Below are 21769 nucleotides of genomic sequence, written 5' to 3' on the forward strand. Positions count from 1 at the left end.
TCCTTCTGCATCAGACCCAATGACAGATATGTCATAAACAGAAAAAACTCGTCAATGGGTTGAAGAGACTGTGAAAATAAGAACATCTATTTCATTTATTACTATAACACAAACACCAAAACTGGCACAGTAAAATAAGGAAGGCACTAGGATTAGGCAGTGTTTAGGATTAAGGTTAGGGTCATGGCGTTAGGGTTAGGTGCCTTGAAGTAGACGGTCGCAGCGCTGCCTTGAAGTCGACGTTGGGGGCTTAAAGCACCATCAAGCACCCTTTCCCAAACTCCGGTCCCTGGGGCTGGAAGAGTGAATTTGTTCTTCAGACGTCTGTGTCCGGCTAGAGTTTGAGGTCTGTATTTTGGAAATGTCAGCTACACACTCTTGTCTGGTTTGTAACCGTAAAATAGTCTTGTCTTATATTAACTACCCACGTCTTCTGTATTTCCTTATCTTTGGGAAACGTGTGGAAACTAAGAAAAGTGTTAAAGGTGCCCTATAAGTTCCTGCATGGTCACTTCTGTTGACGTTCCAAGTAAATTCCAAACAAAACAGAGCAAGCTCGCCCCTCCCCCCATGTTTCCGTAACTGTCATGACTAATGCCGTTTTTCCATTACATGGTACCTGCTCCACTCGCCTCGACTCTACTCGCCTTTTTTGGTTTTCCATTACAAAAAAAAAGTCCCTGGTACCTGCTAATAGGTACTTTTTTTTTTAGTATGACCTCCGTCGAGGTTCCAAGCGAGCTGAGGCGATAACAAAAGGTGACGTGAAAACCTGCAGACTACTGATTGGTCGGAGAGAATCGTCCCTAATCACTGCGTCATCATTGCTAGCAACAGACGGGGGTGTCCTGAACAAACCCGCCATTTTTAAATAGTTTAGCCAGCGGTGTTTTTTTTGTGCTGCCTCCAGCTTCTTTTGAAACATTTTTTTTCTTGCAGAGAGTAAAAAACAACACACCTTCGACGTTCTGTGTGTGTGTCGCATTAGGTCACGGCAGTTTCCTGCGGCATCGCTGTGACGACCAGCCACGCTCGCCTCAGGCATGAGGCGGTACTAAATCTGCAATGGAAAATGGAGGACGGGACACCGCGGCCGAGTCAAGTCAAGCCGAGTAGAGTAGAGCTGGTACTAGCAGTGGGTAAGCGCCATAACTGAATAACTGTCACTAACCCCCACCCCCTCCCGCAACCATCTGGTCGGTGATTGACTGGAGTGGTTTGTTGTATTTTGGTGCACAGCCTGTCTCTGTAGTGTTTGTTTGACGTTGATTTCACCGGAAATGCATCATGCACCGCCGTGCATAGAGCCAAGAATGTAATATTATGACTGAATATTTGTAAATTGAATTCTAAATTTAAAAAAAAGAAACAAGAATGTAATATTATATTGTGAAAACAAAAACCAGACAGTACAGCGGATTGTCCTAAGAGAATTTGAACCTTTCAGAATTTAATTCAGGAAATATTGAGTATCTAAATGATAAATACTAAGAAAAGTGTTCATATGGTTGATATGCTTACAGGATTTTTTAGATCAATGTTTTAATGAATGCAATTTTCCCTCAAAATCGCCCTCAAAATTTAATTTGAAATACATAAAAGGTTAACAAAAAAAAAAACAGTTAAAATGCTAGATAAAATGTGAGTAATTGACACAAACGTTGTGGTTGTTGGGTATGTCCTGCAGGCGTCAGTGTGGAGAGGCTGTACATAGCTTTATCCAGTAGTCAAATGTTTGTTTACCATTGTTGTCCTAGTATGTCTATTTCTGTGTGCATTGAGAGCAAAACAATCCAGAGTAAAGTAGGCTACATAAAATAAATTATTTCCAGTATGTATTGTCAATAGAAACAGAACTTTGTACTGCATTATACTGTGAACAAAAAGTATAGGCTAATATTACCAAAGGCTTCTTAAAAAGTATTCAGATCACAACAGCAATTTAGCAGTGGTGAAAAGTAAGTTGGCCTACATTATTACAGTATTTCCATTTTCTGCTATACTCCACTACAATTTAGAGGCGAATAATGTACTTTTAAATAAATAAAACTGTAAGATATTTAAAAGAATGAGTTAATAAGGTAAATTCAGGACTTCTGGATTCACAGTAAAAATGAATCCCTCATTATGCAGAGGATGCTGTAAAAAGATTTAGCCCCGTTAACTAAAATCATTTAAGTGGAGCGTTCACTGCTTTTTGGTGCCAGCATCAATGTTATTGAATATAATGGACACATTTTAATTGAAAACTGAAGATAGTTAAGCTAACCAGTTAAAAAGGATGGAACATCATACTACTTATCTTAGGATACACGACATAAAAGACATCCACACCCCAAACTCTGGTGACATTTAAGAAAAGTGATATTTTATTAATTTCAAATTCAAAATAAAAGTATTCACACAAACACATATTGAGTAAATAGGCAAGAAAAAATCTTCACCCTTCAAAAAAAAGAAAAGAAAAAAAAAACTGTTGCATTGCCCGACGTGGTTACCAGGAAACATCCCATTCATCAAACTAATTGAATCATTTATAGAAAAAAGGAGGAATAAGCACACATTAATAGAACAGACTGAAAAACGACTCACAGTACTAATGGTGCTCCTAGAAGCAGTACTTGTTGGAGTACTAAGTAGTAGTTATCTGTTGAGCTGGAGGTTCCCTGGTGATGCTCAAATAAACTAAACAGCAGAAGTGTTACGAACCTGTAACACAGAGAGAGACAGAGAGACGGAGAACGACACCCCAGAGTCCAAAATAAACCTCCCAGTCACCTACCAGGGTGATAAATATCTGCTGAGAGTATTTAGATAATGATATAATTACACCACAATACTCGTTCTCAATACAATCGCACATGTGTCATGAGATCCTAACTACTCTTAAGTAGGCTACTATACTGGCATATTGTAGCTCATTTCAGACTTTGGTGACCACTCTCACGCCCTCTTTGCGTACCCACTAAATTGTAACTTGAACTGGGTTAAATGCATAAAACTGAAGGTAGAGGTAGATTTTCCTGACAAGTTGAAAGAGACAAGCGCCTTGTTTCAATTCTGAAGTAAACTTAAAGCCACATGAAGCCCACACACGCATCATACAGTATGCTTTCCTAAAATAATCACATTATTATTATCATCATTATCGCTGTATTAATAAATCTGCTTTAAATGCAATCTGTGTGTGCCAGGGTTGCTAAAGCATATCCAGAAAACAAAGCAAAGAAAAAGCAAAAACAATATGAACATGATATAATTCATAGCCCTAAAAAGACATATTTCAGAAATATTCTATTTAATGAATCTTAGTAATACATGTTAATTCATACAACAATTGTCACAGCAGAAGGCATCTTGTTATTTTCCTTGTCCATATCCCCCCTTGATGGAGGTAAAATCAGTGGTGAAGTTCAGTCAAAAGCCCCTAAACCCCACAGGCACCTTAACCCGTAAATGTTCCAGCAGAATTCCATGTTGGCAACATGTGGGAGCAGGAGTCATTGTCAATTTTCCATGCAAGACACTCTGGATCTAGTAATGTTTCAAGAGGTTATTTAGCTACGGCTCTGGTGGGAGTGAAAGCAGCAACATTTCAGTGTAAAACACCTAAAAGTTATGACATAGAGCGAGCAAGCCAACCACAAGAGACTCGGAGAGTTTGTGCTGATTGGGAGTCAGCCCCTGAAAAGCACTACATTTACTACCCATATTGTCGCGAAATCAAACTCAAAGACAAACAAAATGCATTCAGAACGTGATGAAAAAGTGTTTCCCCGGCAGCATGTGAACGCACCAAACAAGTTTGAAATCAACCCACACTTTTAAACTGCATTACCACACAACAATAATATAACTTTGACAAGAACTGCAGACACAACGTCTTGCGCGAGCATCGTCTAATCTAATGATGAAAACAAAGCAGCTACAGACATAAAAAGCAGCTGGTCGCATTCAGAAAGAAATCTGAAACAATCTGAACCAAAACCTGCTATAAACTCTTTTCAAAACTAAGAACAACTTCTGGTTTCATACTGAGTTAAGACTGATACAGTTTTCACTGCTACATTGCTCCAATGTTCTTTAAAATATTGAGGAACCTGCCTCACGGAGAGAAACAGACGGGGCAGAGACAGGATGATTGATTATTGATTGCTTACTGTTTTTAGTAACTAAATGAATTATGTAAGTGAATGCTTTTAACAGAGTTTGTTTTCAGTGGAGCCTTTTAAACATTTTTTTTTTTTTTTTTTTATCAGTGGAGCCTTTTAGTGTCCCATTATAATGATCTAAAGAGGCTTTGTCACCTTAACAAGACAAAAATACTGGAAACACTGGTAGGAAATGAAGACATGAACACTGAAAATATGTAATCTGTTAGCAGTAAATGTTCAGACTGAAGGACAGTGAATCTTTGCAGCCTTAGCTCAGACCTTTTTGTGTTTCCATTTGGGAAATCTGAAGTGATTCTGTGTCATGACAAAAACTTCCCACTGAGGGGAGCTCTTGGTAAAGATGAAGCTTGAACTGAACCCTCAACTATACTGACATCTCTGGTTCCCCTCGCAATAACCAAATAACTGAAATCAATAAGTGATATCTGATTGTCTGTGGTAATTACAATCTCTTTCATAGTCAATGTCTTCATGAACCAGCATTAACAACATTTTGATGTCTGTTGTGGCTGAAGCAAAACATTTTTTTTGCCAAAGCTTTATTAGTTCTTGGTAGAAACGGGGCTTGATTGTGGTTGAAGAGATGTCAGAGTGTTTGGAGGTATACTGTGTTGTCATAACATCGTCTGATTGTCGCTACCACGCAATTAAAACCAATCCCTGAAGATGCTGCCGTGCACATACTAAAAGAGAGCGAGAGCGAGAAAACAGTACCTCCACTGCTTAAATGCAAATATCTCACAGAGCCGGTCAATAGATATATACGGTAAACATGGATCCATTGAAGAGGGCAGGTGCTTGAATGTTTAGCTCAGGGGCCAAAAGGTCATAGGGTCAAATCTAAAAAAGCAATGCTGATCCTTTAGATCAGTATTGATTGAATTTTGATTGCAGCAGCCCTCCCCCACAAACTAATGCTTTCAGCCATGCATTTCTCTTGTTGATTGTCAGCCATTATCAGCAACTGTGACATCTGCTACTCAGAGAGAGAGAGAGAGAGAGAGAGAGAGAGAGAGAGAGAGAGAGAGAGAGAGAGAGAGAGAGAGAGAGAGAGAGAGAGAGAGAGAGAGAGAGAGAGAGAGAGACACACACACACATGGTGGGCTTTCTGAGTGCCACCGAACAGACTGAGTAAAAACCTCCTTTAACATTGTAGTTCATGAAATTTACAGCTGGTTGCACAGAGGAATCGAGCAGAAAGACAACCCTAAATGTAAAATGAATTTCTTTTTTTTACCCTAGGACTTTTTGTCATAGTTATGGCCTATATGGATTGGCATAGCACCATTACTGTAGAGACTATTCTGCCCTACAAAGGCAAAATATATAACTACATATTTGGTCAGAACTGAGTTAACCCCAGAATCAGACTTTTGGACATCATACTTTACCATAGAAATCGTTATACCATCAAATGTATATTTTTGGAGGGAAAAAAACATGGAAAATTCATAAAAACTGCTGAGATAGCCTCAGCTAAAGCTAGTTTAGCCACTTTTTTTCCTGTTTCCTGGAATTGAAAAATCTATTTTGATGCTCCAAAATCTAAGCAAGTTGTTATACCATATAAAAAGACAATAGCTATATCTTAAATATTAACGGAGAAGGAAAAGGAACACCAGATAAAACTAGTGCTGCTAAATGCTAACTAGCCTAGCTAGCAGAGCAGCAGTAACTGCCTTCTCTGCAGCATCCAACTCTTGTGGAATTTCAAATACTTTTATGTGGTTAGGCTACCTTTAAATCACATATTCAAAATGTATTTAATTAAAGAGGAATTTATTGAACTACCGTTCAAATGGACAAGATAGCCGAGGAAACAACATTTTGTTTGAGAATACTGAGTTTTCCCTTGCGATTGTTCAAACAGAGAGCGTAACATTCGTATTGTTGTATGTAAGGTCTATGAAAATGATTAATAATCAACATGATCAGCATTGTTTGAGTGAGTCAAAGATTGTTATGCCAAAACTACAACAATAAGACCCAGATTGCAATAAAAATATCAAAATTTCACTGAAATTTCAAATGGCCATTGTTCAATACTGTAAATGTAGCTATACTTCATAAAGCTTTGGTTAAAAGATGTCTATCATTATTGTGCATCTGTAAATGACTCTCAACACGACTCAACTGTCCACAGTGAGGACGCAGCCAGATTTATCTACATTCTTCACTGTAGAAATACACATTTCCTTCCTTTGTAACAAATCTACACCAAGAGCCTAATCAATAACCAAAAAGGGTAGGACACTTGTGCCACCTGCAGCCAACAACTGCAAGTTTGCAGCTGCAAAGTTCTGTATTTTGTGTTGAGTAACTATAAACTTGGAACCTATTGAAATTATTAATACTTATAGCTGAGTTTTGGTTTGTGTATTTAACAACCACTGAAGGTTAGTGAGACGCAATGATTTTCCATCATTATTTATGTACATAGTGTGATGGCCCCATCATCCTTTGCCTCGGTCCCGTGTAGTGTGTGTGCGTGTTTGTGTGTGTTGCAGGGTCGTGGTTGGGTGGAGCTAAGGTGCCATTGCGGACATCTGACCAGTTTTCCTAACAGTAGTTATTTTAGCCAACAGGTGGTACAAGTGTAAAAATGTAAAACCTCAAACACCCACAAAGAAAACAGCAACTATGAGCCATAAAGAGCCCCCTTGTGGAGAGTCAGCTGCCTGTTAAAATATTTGACAATAATTCCTCTTTCCTCACTATGGAAACACTGTGGTTTTCAGCTTCATTGAGATTTAACTCAACCAATGACATCCTGTCTCTGCTTTCAGTTCTGCCCATAGACTGTAGGCCTGTATAAAGATGGACGACGTCTCTCCACTTCCTCCCACTGTACAAAGTTAAAGCCAAAATATCCCAGAAATGGGCACTGCCATCTTGTAATTTTGGAGCCAGAGTCTGCGCACTAGTGATTGGGCAGTGGAGCTGCGGTATCGAAGTCCCGCCAATACACCCGCCCGACCAATCGTGAGTCAATCACAGCTGTCAATCATGACGTTTCACCCCGTTTTTATAGCATCAAATAACAAATAAAAACCAAACGTATCAGAAAAATGAACACTTGAACATACATTGAGTGATAAGAACTACCTTAAATGACAGAAACCATCTTAGGGAAAATGTGTTTGACGTGTGATTTTTTAGTTTGGCACATGTCCCAGCCACTAACATGGAGGGAGTGGGATTTATGACCTGTACTGCAGCCAGCCACCAGGGGCAGTCTAAATGTTTGGCTTCACCTTTACAGTCTATGCATCAACCCCCTGCCTGGTTCTGCCTCTGACAAACTAACTTAAAATCCAACTAAAGCTTCACTTTTCTTTTTGTAGGATGTATTAAAACAAGTGAGGCTGGACAGTTCACTTCTCACTATTTTATCAAACCTTTAAGAAGAGCATTTGATTATTGTGTGTGTCTTTGAATGAGAGATGGTAAAGTACCCTACTTTACAAAACTGAACAGTGTTTGTGTAGCAGCTGGTGGTGATTTCCCACCGAGAAGCGAGTCCAGAATCAAAGCCGCAGCGGCCATCTGGTGATATTTGACTGGAACAGTAAAAACTGATTAGACGGAGGTACTGCTGGCTCTCTGGTCATCTCATGCTGTGTTAAGGCCTCAAAACAGAACCCCACATACAAAGCCTGATTTACTTCCTAACGTCAGTAGGAATGAGGCTGCTTTGCGTCGGGGTGGGGTTGGGTGGGTAGAGTAGCAATTTTTAACAGTCCAGAGAGGTAACACAGGTTAAATTTCAAAAAGCTGATAAATTGATTGACTTCAAAATGCAGAAACACAACTACACATGAATGATATGGTATCGCCACTGTGGCCAATTTCACTTTTTATAAATCTAACTGCAGTGAGTGTTTGTACAAACAATAAGACGCAAGCAAGCGCTCAGCCGCAGCTATTACCTCTGAGATCACATTGTCAAAGTCCCCAATTAAGCAACATCTAAAAAAAATAGTCAGAGGATCGCAAGACATTCTCTGTTATATCCTTGACAGCCAGCCTCAAGGAGACCCGGTCCTTGTCACAACACAGGATAAGAAGCACTTGGATCAGAAGAAGCACTAAGTCATGTAAAACACAAAGCTGAAACAAAAAATAAAAGCATCTGTAATCTATAATACAAAACAACAACAACAAAACGTCCGATACAAGCTGAAATAACTGTCAAGTTTCTCAGAAGCTCAGATAGCGTCTCCTGACACCTGATTGTCCATGTGACTGTCTCCATAATGACAAGGATTTAGTGGATACACGACTCCTATGAATTTAAGACAGGAAATCACAGTTTTCCTGCCTCACTCCTGATCCCTGAAGGGCTTTATCTACAAATACAGACATGCATCTGACCTTAAGACAATCACTCCACTAGAAGGCCAAGTTAGAAAACAAATTAAAATTAAAAATTGATCTTTCCGCAGAGAAAGATGTTAAATACATTGCTCTGTCAAGAGATTGTACAAAGCGATGAGCTGACGGACACCTGAGAACAATCAGAAACGTGTATTATTCACATACGATCTGAAACCCAAACAGCAACAGTTGGTGTGGATGCCACAAGTCCAGCGTATTGAGATGCATCGAGCAGGAAAAAAAAAACCTCAAGAAAGGCTTTAATTCATTTTCCCCACCTGACCTTACTTAGAAAACAGCGATTTTGAACACTAACTTGACAAACTACCTGCAAGATTGGCACAGATATACATTAAACTGGCCTTATGTCAACAAGCAGGTAAGGATTTTAGATCAAAATGAGCCAACTGTCTCAGGAAGAAGACTGCTTGAATTCATCAGCTACATAGCACTCTAGCTAACTCGCTACTGACGAGACTCTGGTAGCAATAGATAATAGATAAAATGTGTGAAGAAGTGAACCAATATTCTTTTTTCCATTTGTGTTTCACTGGAGAATCTGTGGCATGCCGCAGACAGGCATCAGACTCTTCCAAATAGGGATCCAAAATGGCTGCCATGTGAATAAGGTTTTACACAAAATGAGGTCACAACGGTAAATTGTTATATGCTCTAACGAAACAACATATACCTTTAAAGCTTTTCTGATTTAAAATAGAGGCTATTCATATTTTCTTTTTATAGACTTCTAAATATATATATTTTTTTCCTGCAGTGAGGGGATTGGTAAAGATTTAAAAGATAAAACACAGTAAAGAGAATAACAATAAGGACAATGAAAAGGTAAAATAAAATAAACAAAATCTCTCCCCTAGAGGATAAAACATTGCTGTCAATCAGTAGCTGTGTTTGTGTGTGTAAACAGTGCATTAACCTTCCTAGTTATTACCTTCTCTTTTGTTCTCCAACAATCTGTACATTTAGCCAGAAATAAATAATTTACAGGTTGTGCATACATATTTGTTTAGCATATACTGGCTCTCAGTTGAGATATTCTTTTTTTTCCGAAATCATTTTGGCTATGAAGAACAAAAGAGGCGAGTTGGTGAGTGAAAACCTGAGATAGTGTACTTCAAGTGATCGGAGTTTCAGTTTGTGTCTTTCTGTACAGTTGATGGTTCTTCTCTTTTTGGCATAGATTATGTAGAAAATGAGGTTGATTTTTGGCTTTACTTAGCGTGGTAATTAAAAAAAAAGAAGGGGAAAGGCCAGTTAAGACAACAGGTTGCTGGAGGTTGAGGTTGAGGTTGAGGTTGAGGTAGGTGTGTTCTGCTGCTGCTGTGGAGCGATACGACTGCTGACCGTCTTGTTGGAGACGGACGATCCTGCTGCTGCCTGAGCAAAAAGAACGCCTGGATAGGAAAAAGATACAACAAATGCAAAAAAGGTTAGAGGTATTCTAAACTTAGAATAGAAAGTTTGCCTGTTTAATTTTGTTTAATTTTAAAATAAAGCTTAAAAGGACTAGTTAAAATTAGCTTTCTTTCCAAGATTGGTCAACACTTTGGGAAATGATTTACTTTCTTTCTGTGAGTTAGATGAAAAAAAAAGTTCTCTGTCCTCTGTGCACACGGTAATCACTGAAGGCGTTTTATGAACTCCTCGCTTGTCCTGTCGGACCCTAGTGTCTGGATAGTAAGAGGACAATGTTAAGAGGGATTTTCTTACGAAAATCAATATGAAACTAGAAAAGTGAGTGGGATACAAATTTTAAAAAGTGATCCCCAGTGGAAATTACCAAACCCGGTAGTCATACTGTGACAAAAAGGGATTTTTTTTTTTACAATATAGGTACTTTAAAGTACATATTTACTAAGAAGAAAGCTGGACTTCCTGTGCCACCTGACAGCGATACTCACCAGTGTACACCACTCCATTGAGCTCCACTGACATGCTGATGCTGCTTGTGCCGTTTGTGGTAAGGTTCAGGGCCGAGTCCTGCCTGCTGTCTATAAGAAAAACAAACCACAAAGTAGAGCCGTGTTAAATAAAACTGTAGTTTTATTCAGTTTAAAGACTACAAGATGTCTTTGTAACACCAGTCCAGAGTTGACTTCTCCCTTAACTATCTACGAACCAAAAGAGCAACTCAAGAACACAGTACTCGCTGACAGCATAACAATTGTGTGAATTTTCAAAAACATCCAATTCTACATTTCTCTGAAGTCACCTGTATTATCAATACTGAGAAACAGTTTGCGTGTTCAATCAGATAGACATCAACCAACACAGACTCTGCTATAAGATCTAAGTGTCTGATAGCAGAAGGGAATCCCAGCTCAGACAAACACACATGTACTGTATATATGTATGCATGCTGCTTCTATAAGCTAAACAGGTCAACACATAGGCCTGCTGTGGGTTACTTCCTCACTGTTGGGTACTGTGGTTTGTGGTAAAATGACAAGAGTGTATTGAGATACTAACTGCCAGGAAGAGGGAGAGTGTGTGAAATCCAGGGCATGCAAATTCTGGGGTAAAACAATGAAATGTAAAACCCAGAGCAGATGTGATGTGGTAATAATCAATTGTTTTGTTTTTTATTGCAGATTCTTATAACATTTTCTTCAGAGGTAGATCTCTCTGGAAGATCATACTTTGTGCTGACTGATTATTGTAATTCTTAAATGAATATTGATGTCTGTTGAACCAAATGACCCTGTTTCTATCTACTGCCTGGCACTCTGCTGGAAATAGATGGCCAAGTATGAACTTTCTTAAATTCAACAGCGATAAAAAAACTTTTATATTATCTTGTCAGACCAAAGTGATATCTACTTTAATCAGAACAAAAGTCATCGATCATAGATTTGGACATTACTGTTGAAGTTAACATCAGTGTGTTCTTCTGTCTGAAAAAGAACCTCTAAAGTTCAACCTTTTGAGCTCAGCAGATGTAAGAAAGCTTGTTCACACTTTTATCTTATGTTGATTTGATAGTGAAAGAATTTCCACAGGGGAGCACAGCACTTCTTCATCTGATGTGAAGAATCATGTCTGACTGGTTGTTTTGTTCTACTCATGTTAGCTGAATATATCAGAAACTGACGGTGTGTTCAGTACCTTGGTTATTGATGCGGATGTTCATGGGTATCTGAGCGGTCATGGCCAGCAGGTTGTGTTGCAGAGCTCTCTGCAGCAGTCGGTGGTGTTCCTCGGCCGACAGCGCCATCTTTTTCTCTGGTGGCTCGCCGGCCTCCAGTTTGTCCCTCAGCTGCTCCAGAGCTGCCATCTGAGCTGCCTGAGCTGCCGCTACCTGCACAGCAGCCACCGTGTGGCCCGCAAGGCCCGCTGGCAGACGAGCCACACCGAGCCCCGGCAGCGGCTGGCCTCCTTCCTCTTCTGGCCGGACACCACAGAGAGGAAGAGAGGGGGCAACTTCAACTCAAATATAACTGAATATGATGTGTTATCCAGGCAAAATATTAAATATGTTACTCCCAGACAACACTGACAGGAAAACAGCTAGTCTGAGATACTACTGTATGTTACTGTGAATTAAGACCTCTTAAAGCAGAGAGGACAGCAAATTAATTTCTATTAAATGGGAAAGATGAAGATTTGAGCTTCCTACTCAAAAATGTTCACCACATCTGCTTCCTAGCAGTAAATAAATTATATTGCTTTGAAACTCAAGGTTTGGTAACATCTGAATTTCACAGAGGAACTATCTCCAGTGATATTAAGGATTGATATTTTCATTTAAAAATGATACAGACAAGTTGGAATCATTTTTAACACATTTCTTATCACAATTTTGAGCAATGTAAAAAAAAGATTACAAAACCAAAATCAACAGTCAATCTCTCAAAATGAACTCTTTCCTGCTTTCCAGTCTTCAAACATCGACTCCAACAGTTAACCCATGTAATGTGTTGTGAGTGTATTCTCACCTTTCTTGATCTTCTGGATGTGGGTAAGCGAGGCCCCGTTGGTGCCAACCGTCAGACCCACACTGGCTGAGGGGAGCTTCGGTGAGGAGAGCATGGTGGGCGTCCCATTGGGCGAATAGGTAAAGAGGGAGCTGCCAAAGCTCTGTCGGCGGCCCTCCCGCCGATTACTGTCGATGGCTGCCTGGAGCTCATTGGGGTTGCTCAGACTCCTCTTATCACATTCGTATGGGTACAGGTACTTCATGTATCTGAAAGGAACACAGTGTATTTATGTTTCACTAAAGGCCTGTTAGCATAGGGATGTCCTGAGCTTTAACCTACTGGTGAAAATGTCAACTAGTTCCTAAAACTTGAATACACACAAAGCTTTAATTTAAAACTCTTGGGATGGTTGGGATGAACCTTTAGTCAACTTAAAGGGATATTTCGCTAATTTTACACATCAAGCTCAGTTTTCTATGCTACTCAGCACGTAGATACAGTTGTATTATGTCTTCTAAAAAATAACCCCTAATGATGTCTACACCACTTCTCCGCATCCTGCACTGGCGTCTCGAATCCAATTCAAGACACTGCTACTTGCCTACTGTGCTGTGAATGGCTCTGTCTATCCTACATCCAGGACATGGTCAAACCATACGCACCAGCCCGTCCATGTAAGGTTATGATTATTGTGAACGCTAGCAATAGCTGAGTGAACGTTAGCTGTGCTAAGTTTGGCAATAACGACACAGAAGCAAAGCAATGTAACGTAACTACTATGGACGACACGTTAGGCAGGGGTAACGTTAGACCAGCAACTCCCGTGTTCTGTGAGGTGAAATTAATGTTTTTGTCAATGGAGTCTGGTGGATTTTAAGAGAGCAATAACTGCTTCAGTTCCCCGTCAGAAAGGGCTGTCTGACGGCAAGGTAAAGCGGTGAAAATATTTGAAATATAGCATAAGCTTAAACTTATTTTGATGTTTTTAGGTGGTCTTTTTTTTAGATGGCTAAAATATGTTTTGCTAGTAACCCACTCCACAGTAGTACATATCGCTCTATTAAAAAAAACACCACACTTCTTTGACACCTTGCAGAACACCGGAGATGCTATCGCTGCCTTGATCAGTTAGCTAGTTAATTAGTGTTATTGTGTGACTTTGGTTTGTGTTATTGTGACTTTCCGATCCGACCTATCGTGGCGTCCAAAGCAGTATGGCATCCAAAGCATTGCTTAGCTTCCTGTCTGCTTCTCCAACAGTGTTGGGTGTAAGTTACAGTAACGTAACTACTTTTTCAGTTAAAAAGTAGTGTAACACACTACTACTGAAAATTTGGTAACAAAATGTAGTTCCTTTTTCAATTCGGCGCAACATTACTTTTCCCAGGGACAGATTTGATAGCGACACTGCCTTCTCAGCTGCGCGCTCACAAGCTCCACACGGGACGTGACAGAGGCTGGTAGCAGAGTAATCATGGCAAGCGAGAAGCAGCCAAAGCTAACTTTTGAGAGCGTTTTAAGCTTCGTGGCTTTTTGCTGCTCTGAGCCAGGCAGACACAAAGCTGACAATCTCACAGATGGATGCGGTGTAGATGGCCTCATACATACACGCAGCGGACCGCTGTGGACTTGTGTCGGTTGCACGGACACGCAAGGATTTCCAGAAAAGAGGCTACATGTGTCTATGACAATGCACGGACCATCGTGGCTGCGCGACCGGTACAAGTCGATACAGACATTACATAGTATACATTAACACCGTGTAACGCCGATGACCTGCTGATGTGCATTCAACCCGCACTGGACTCGTTCATAATGAATCAGCCGTCACTCTGTGAGTAGAGAATCCAGTCTGCAGTGTAGTTCAGACACTTCACTGATAAACCAGAGATTGGCTTTATTTGTATCATTAAGTTTAGTCTCTGCCAGAGATGCCTGCTTTTAAAAGTAACGTAAAAGTAGTGAGTAAAGTAAAAAGTTACTTTCCATAGGAGGTAACTAAGTAAAGTAATGGATTACTTTTTTAAGAAGTAACGAGTAACGAGCAAACACTACTTTTTAAAAGTAACTTCCCCAACACTGTTCTCCAAACATGGAGCTGTGCACAATAAAAAAGCAACTCTACTGGAAAGCCACACACAAAAATTCACTCGCCCTTTAATCATACAAGATATCTTTTTTTTTTTTTTTTATCTATTTTGAGTATCTACCGATACCGAGTCCCGATCCGATACTTCTATAATATATAAAAAAAGAATAAAGGAGAGCGAAAAAACAGATCCAGAATGTTCCTTATTTTTTATTTAATTCACCTTATTTTAACATTCATCAACTCTGTTAACAAACAGAGCACTTCTGTTACATATCTCACAGTTTGCTATGGCAATGTTGTTGTCATCAACTTTATAATACCTCCAGACCGCAGACATACTCGCGCTCTCCACTACAAGCTGCTTCCGTGTTCTACTTTGCCGGCATTTAACCAATAGCGTCTCTGCAACAAAGTGATGTCATGCCGCACGTGTTGCTGTTTCTGTGTGGAGTCAAAAGGGTCTAACTCTGTGCCACCGCATAACTATAGATTAAAGTGTTAAAAAATAATGAGAATATATATACATATATATCCGAGTCCTGATTGGGAGGTAAAGTCCGATTCCGATCGAGTCTGAAACCACGTGATCGGGCCCGATTTCCGATCACGTGATCGGATCTGGACATCCCTAGTTATTGATCTCTGAGCAAAGCAACCAAAACTGTCAAATAAAATAGCTACTTGTAACTTTTGTTTACAGACCCTTGTGGCTCGTAACTGAATCCAAACAAACCAAACACACCAATGTAACTGAGTAACATTTCAGCTACAGTACAAAGTGTGTGTGTGTGTGTGTGTGTGTGTGTGTGTGTGTGTGTGTGTGAACTGACTGTGTGCGGAGGGTGAAGGCTGCACTGGTGATTGAGGTAGGCAGGTTGAGTCCCTTGGTGATCTCCCTCCACAGTTTCTTGTTGATGACCTCCACCAGGCCGCCCTTCTCTGTCACCAGCATGTAGAGCATGTACAGATCCAGAACCTGCTTGGCCATGATGGGAATACGATTCACTGGGGTTCCTGTAATAACACAGACACAGAGTGGAAAGGTCATCCAGAAATAATAAAAAAAACACTGTCATGGCAGGAGACTTCTTTTCATGTTGACAGAAAAATGCTTCTTGCTGGGAATCTTTGGAGTTTGACACGTTTGAAAAGACCTTTCACCATTTTACCAGCCAGTTAGGACTGATGGTGAATTATGGTGCTGAGGTATAATAATTGTTTACTTACCACCCTGCATGCTTGACATTTATTTACCTAGGCCATGAATTGTTGTCCTTTAACGGACAAGTAGGCTGGAGGATCTTTTGATTTTCTTTTCTAACTTTGACAACACACACACTCACAGCAAGGAGCAGACCAGCGAGACCCTTCATTGTCTCCTGACCCATGTCAGATCAGACTTTAATGTGCTTCTGATGACTTGGGCACGTCCCTTCCTACCTGTCTAATCTCCTTAAACCTTATACTCGAATCAGGAGTCTCCGCTATCCGAATACATTGCTCCTGTCTATCCCCAGAGTTAAAAAAAAAAAAAATGTCAGCAGACTGCAGGGCCTTTAACTATCGGGCCCCCTTTCTCTAGGAATAACCTCCCTATGGACATCAGACCGTCTGTTTCTGTTGAGGCCTTTAAATCCAAACTCAAAACTCATTCTTTTTTTTTTCTTTCAATTAGTTGCTCATTCTTTCATTATTCAGCTTTATGCAACGCGAGAGTCGAAAAGGACAGAGGGTGTCGTATGCTGTACAGATTGTAAAGCCCCCTGAGGCAAATTTATGATTTGTGATATATATAAATAAAATTGACTTGACATGAGCTTCAGTCTATTACATTTAGTTTAATTTTAACTAATTCAATTTAGAATTTGTCTTGTTAATGTTACTCAACCTGACAAAGTTTTCTTGTCTTCAAACTAGAGATGACATGCTTGTTAGTTAATGAAAAAACAAGTATGAGACAAAATGCCTTGGGGCAAGATCTAATCAGTACATTCAATTGTGTATTAAGCTGTGACAAATGTCCTTTTTCAAAGGCAAATCAAAGGCTTTATCAATCTTTTAATAAAGTTATATCCATTTAAACACCAAGTGATCCCAAATCCAATCTTCAGTCCCACCTTTGACATGAAATATGATCAATCCTAGATTTGCATATTAGGGCAGATGCCTCAGTTATCGGTACAACCTGCAGATGGAGCTCTCAGATTCTCAGAGCGGACTTGGCAGATCCACCCTTTGCCGGTGGCTGACACTCGAACATTTAGTACTGTTTTTGTCAGTTGTGAGCACATGTCTGACGTCTCATGTCACGGCCTGCTGATCTGATTAATTCAGCCATAAATCAACTTGTCGAATTAACAAGGCTGTTCTGTATTTATGAGAGAAGGAAGATCTGTGTGTTTCCTACAATATTGTAGTTTCCTAAGTATGACAATGAGTTGTCCGGGTGAAGACAAAAACATTTTTTGGTGCAGTTTGCAGTTGCAGTTTTGATGTTGTGTGTGTCACCAATGTGAAAAGCCTGCATGGTGGCGCGCGTGTGTATGTGTGTTTGTGCAGGGCCGTGTGGACAAGCACCAGGATGGGAAGGTAAACCAATCCATTCCTATGCATTAATATGATGCGTCTCTTCTAGTTATAGCCTAGGAACGACATGAGGTTGCACAACCATTAAGCAATCGTCTCCGAAATGAATAACGACCCCACCCATATGAGTGAAAAATGAGTAGATGGTGCTGTGTCATATGTCAGAGAGAGAGAGGGGGGGGGGGAGGAGGTGGGGGTGGGTCATCCTTCTATATATCCAACTATTAAGAGTCTCTGTAAGACACTGGGTGGATATAAAGCGAGGAGATATAATATGGTAACATAAGAAACTGCATAAATGTAGGTGTACTTCAATGAGTAAGAGCCAATGTGGTGTACTGATGTACTGTGTTTATTTCACACACACACACACACACACACACACACACACACACACACTAACATACCTCTTTTTTGCATGAAGCTGAAGAGGTCATCCAGGAACTCTTTCCTCTTTGGGTCTCTATCCAGTTCATACAGCTGAGGAGAGGAAGAGGAGAAAGCAGATGAAGCAATAACTTATGGTTCTGTATCAAATGCAACAAATGTTTGAGATCTGACAGAAGAATACCAAAGAAGAAGAAGACCGGGGTATTCTGCAGTCACAAAAGCAAAATGTAATGACGCATCAGATAGCTGACATAAAATGTCCTCAATGCTCCCGCTGTAACTATGACAATATGTCACTTTTAAATGACGACATGGAGATTCATCTTTAAAGATCTGTCATGAGAAACCAATCAGTTGCCCTCTGATCATTAGAGGAGATGACAGAAAGAGAAATGCTGTGGGCCAGTTTGGCTTGATTAGAACCTGATGTGGGTCCAGCTGCTAGCGGGGCCCCGTGCTCTGGAAAAGTTTGGTGAAAGTTAGCAGTAAAAGTGGGGCGCCAACTCTGGGGAGTACAGTGAGGCCATTGAAGCCTGTGGTTGTTTTTCCAGCCTATAGTTTGCCAGTGTGATATATCTTGTTGGAGGTCTTTCTATTTATGTGTCACACACTTGATGCTAACAGTTACTCTCTTAATAGGTGAGTAAGCAGTGGTACAGCTTCAGTATTGCACTTGAGGCGTTCGCAGTTATATCTACAACTACATATCACACAGTATCTATGTGAGGTCATTGAGTTTCATAATCTGTTATTGAAAATAGCAGGTTGTGAAACACAGGCAGTGTATTGTTACTACACAGTCACAACAGTGAGCAGGCAAAGCCACACCTAACCCTGATGATGTACTGTACTCCAGTGAATTCCATATCACATCACTGGAAAGCATTAACGTCACAGTACATAACTTACAGAAGTTACCATTACATACTAGAGCTGAAGAAATGAATTGTTGGACAGAAAACTAATTGGCAACTGTTTCCATAACTGATTTAGACAAAATATTTTCTAGTCTGAGCCTCTCAATATTGTGAGGATTTACTGCTATATTTTGTCTAGCAATAATTTAATATCTTAGGGTTTTTGACTGTTGGTAGGACAGAACAAGCAACTTAAAGATGTGGGCTTTAGGAAATTGAGATGGCCGTTTTCCACTTTTTTCTGATATTTTATATAACAAATGTTCGTCCTATGTATAAATGACCAACACTAAAAAAACTGTTAAAATGTGCAGCTCAGCAGTCTGGCGTGCCCAGTTTGAATTTTCTTTTTCAGGGCTGCAACAGAAAGTCCGCTTATTTCCTTCATCCGCCAAGGAGGTTATGTTTTTGCTTGGTTTGTCTGTTTGTTTGTTTGTTTGTTTGTTTGTTTGCAGGATCACGGAAAAACTAACTAAAACTAACTAACTGCCCGATTTTCATTAAATTTGTTGGAAGGATGTAGCATGGGCCAAGCATGAACCCATTTAAATTTGGAGCGAATCTGAATCCCGGGGCAGATACACAAATTATTTTTCACGTTTGCTTATTCTTCATTCATGTGGTGTCGGAATAATCTGAAAAATAGTTCCTGACTGGGACAATTCACACTTCTCAGAGCCCAAGATCTTTAAATCTTGGGCTTGTCTTGTCCGACCAACAGTCCAAAACCCAAAGATGTTCAGTTTACAATCAGTAAGATAGATAGAAGAGTAGATAATAAAATAATAAAATAACAAAATATTTGCCTGTTAATTAGCTAATGTATTGATCAGCTTATTGTTGCAGCTCTATTAGTACTTTCCAATATTATCCTGTTACATGTATTGGCTGCATCACTGATAAAAATTGAATGAGCCTGTATGCGCTAAAACTCAAGGAGTCTAATAGAAGAAATGGAATGCTCATTTGACATTTGACTGAGATTTGCATACTGATATTGATTCTGACTTACTTGCTAACCACTAGCAGCTACTCTACCAGGTGAACGTGAATAAAACTAATTGCAATCAGTTACTGAAAGATTTCTGTGTTTGCTTTAAAACACTAAGCCAGAGAAAATGAAAGGCCTGTCAAGCTGAAGACTGGTATGATTGGTGACCGTAGTGGCCTCTTACCACTAACAGACTGCCCCTCGTTGTGGCGTTCAGCCCTCATTAGTGACACCAAGCTTCCATAAGATCTTATATTCTAGTGGGTAGGGGGGTGGGGACTGAAGAGGGTTGATGTGGGGGGATGCCGGCTAATATACAGGCCTGCAGGAGGCGAGGGGGAGTTTTAAGTACAGGATGCATGCATTTCGTGAAGTGCCGCACCATAAATCTTGTAATTTACCCCCCCCCCCAAACTCCCATCCCCCAAAGTAGCTTTATTTGCTCTCTACCACCCCCCCCCCCCTCTCTTTGTCCTGATCACACAAACAAATATTAGTGGTGTGGTAGGAGTGCTGTCCCGTAGAATCAAGGTGGCTAATGCTCAGATCGCAGTCACTCAAGATTTGGTAACATGGCATGAAAAAGGTTTCTGAAATAACAAAATGCCGTTCAACCACTTTTCTAAAATGACACCTGCATTACACAACTCTAAATTAACTATTAAAGCTGGAGATTTTCATGTAATGTTTGTTTAAAGATGTGTCTCTGCAGCATTACAGTGTTAACAAACAGAGCAGTGTGTTGATTAGTTTCACTGTTTCCCTGCCAACTGAAGGGGTTGTCAGTCGACAGTGAAGTTAACACATTCATAGTATTCCTCTTACTAATACATATCCAGTTTCAAGTCTCACTCGGCATTCGCTGTTAACACGGACATGGACACGGTATCCTGCTTTGTATTTATGAACATGTGACTAAAATCAAAATTCAAGGACTTTTCAAGGATTTTCCAGGCCCAATTCCCTCAAACTCAAGGACCCAACATGGCAGTTTAAGACACGGATCAAGGTTAATTACTGTTACAACACTGAGCATTGTTATATGAGAACTAGCAGGCTTTACAGAAGCTCACAAACAACAATTAAACAAAGAGAGACTTGAATGAGTGAACACTTCTCACAGCGCAGCAAAACAATTTATAGCCTATTTACTAACGTTGGGAACAAAAATATCGAAAGAAAACTTCTATTTCTATTCTTGCACAAAATATATAAATTCAAGCACTTTCATAAATGACAGTATTCGGGATACAGAGATGCCATTGCCTTGTGATGCGTCTGTCACATCAGCATATGGAAGCATTTTTTCGGCCAGGTTTCTGTAAGCAATGTGAAATTTTATCTACACAGCCTGTTACTAGATTAATTTACATAATGTTTACATGAACTGCAATATTCTTTAGTTATTTCAATAAATACTCCAAATAGGAAAGGCCTTTGAAGTTTACTTTTCTAATTACCTTACCTTATTTAAGTCCTGTTTACACCTCTATCAAATCCTGACTGTATCGCAATTTTCACACATACAGCAATCAACCTGCTAAATGATGCATGCTCTACCATTTAAATCTGCTAACACAAAGTATAGAATCAGAATCAGAAAGGGCTTTATTGCCAAGTAGTTTTTTGCACATACAAGGAATTTGTCGTGGTGTAGTTGGTGCATGTCACACATTCTCTAAATATAAGAAGAATAAAAAGAATATAAACAATATAAGCATAAACATATACACACAAAAGGAACGCTACAGCAGAGTAGGTACAGTGGCATGTAGAGCCAGAGGTGTAGTCTGGAGAGAGTTTAGCTAGAGTATAGCTGTAACAAGAACAGCTTGAAGCAAAGTATGTCTGACAACATTGGATAGAAGGTAAACCATGTTAGCACCATGACAGACAGGTTGGGTGTGGAGTTAAAAACTGGAAATAAACTGATGTTGTAACATGCTTTAGATGCTCAGCCATGCTCTGTAGTAGAACCAGTTTCATCCAAATATTGTCTAATTAAGAATTATGTCAGTAGTTGGATTAATGTGGTTCATGTAAATATAGTCACTGATAAAAGACTGACATCTTGATCAAACCCTATGATGTAAAAGAACAGGTGGAACATAACAGGAGTTGTGCTTTAAAAGAAGGAAAATCAAAAGAAAAATCACTAAACAGTGTAGTGGCTGCAAATGTACACATCATTCTTCATACAATACACTCACTTTAAATATGTCAACCTGCAGCTAGGACAGAAGCTGGTAATGGACCAGCTGCATTATGGAAAGCAATAGCTGTTATTGGTAAGGGGTTGGAGTCTG

General features: G+C 39.8%; 1 protein-coding gene across 2 annotated transcripts in view; it reads right to left on the reverse strand.

Annotated features, from left to right (window-relative positions):
- Positions 1–2346: 2346 nt before the first annotated feature.
- Positions 2347–21769, reverse strand: part of arid3a (AT rich interactive domain 3A (BRIGHT-like)) — a 60289-nt gene continuing 40866 nt past the window's right edge. The window contains exons 4-9 of one of the 2 annotated variants that reach the window (XM_031307174.2): positions 17573–17645; positions 15410–15593; positions 12506–12753; positions 11676–11951; positions 10472–10561; positions 2347–9964 (exon numbers count right to left, since the gene is read on the reverse strand). In XM_031307174.2, the coding sequence (XP_031163034.1) occupies positions 9825–9964; positions 10472–10561; positions 11676–11951; positions 12506–12753; positions 15410–15593; positions 17573–17645 (1011 nt within the window). In that variant the 3' untranslated portion in view covers positions 2347–9824. Of the gene's footprint in view, positions 9965–10471; positions 10562–11675; positions 11955–12505; positions 12754–15409; positions 15594–17572; positions 17646–21769 lie in introns of both variants that reach the window. The other variant, XM_031307173.2, reaches the window with a different exon arrangement.

This window comes from Sander lucioperca, chromosome 11 (genome assembly GCF_008315115.2).
Source record: "Sander lucioperca isolate FBNREF2018 chromosome 11, SLUC_FBN_1.2, whole genome shotgun sequence".
In the NCBI taxonomy this organism is placed as follows: domain Eukaryota; kingdom Metazoa; phylum Chordata; class Actinopteri; order Perciformes; family Percidae; genus Sander; species Sander lucioperca.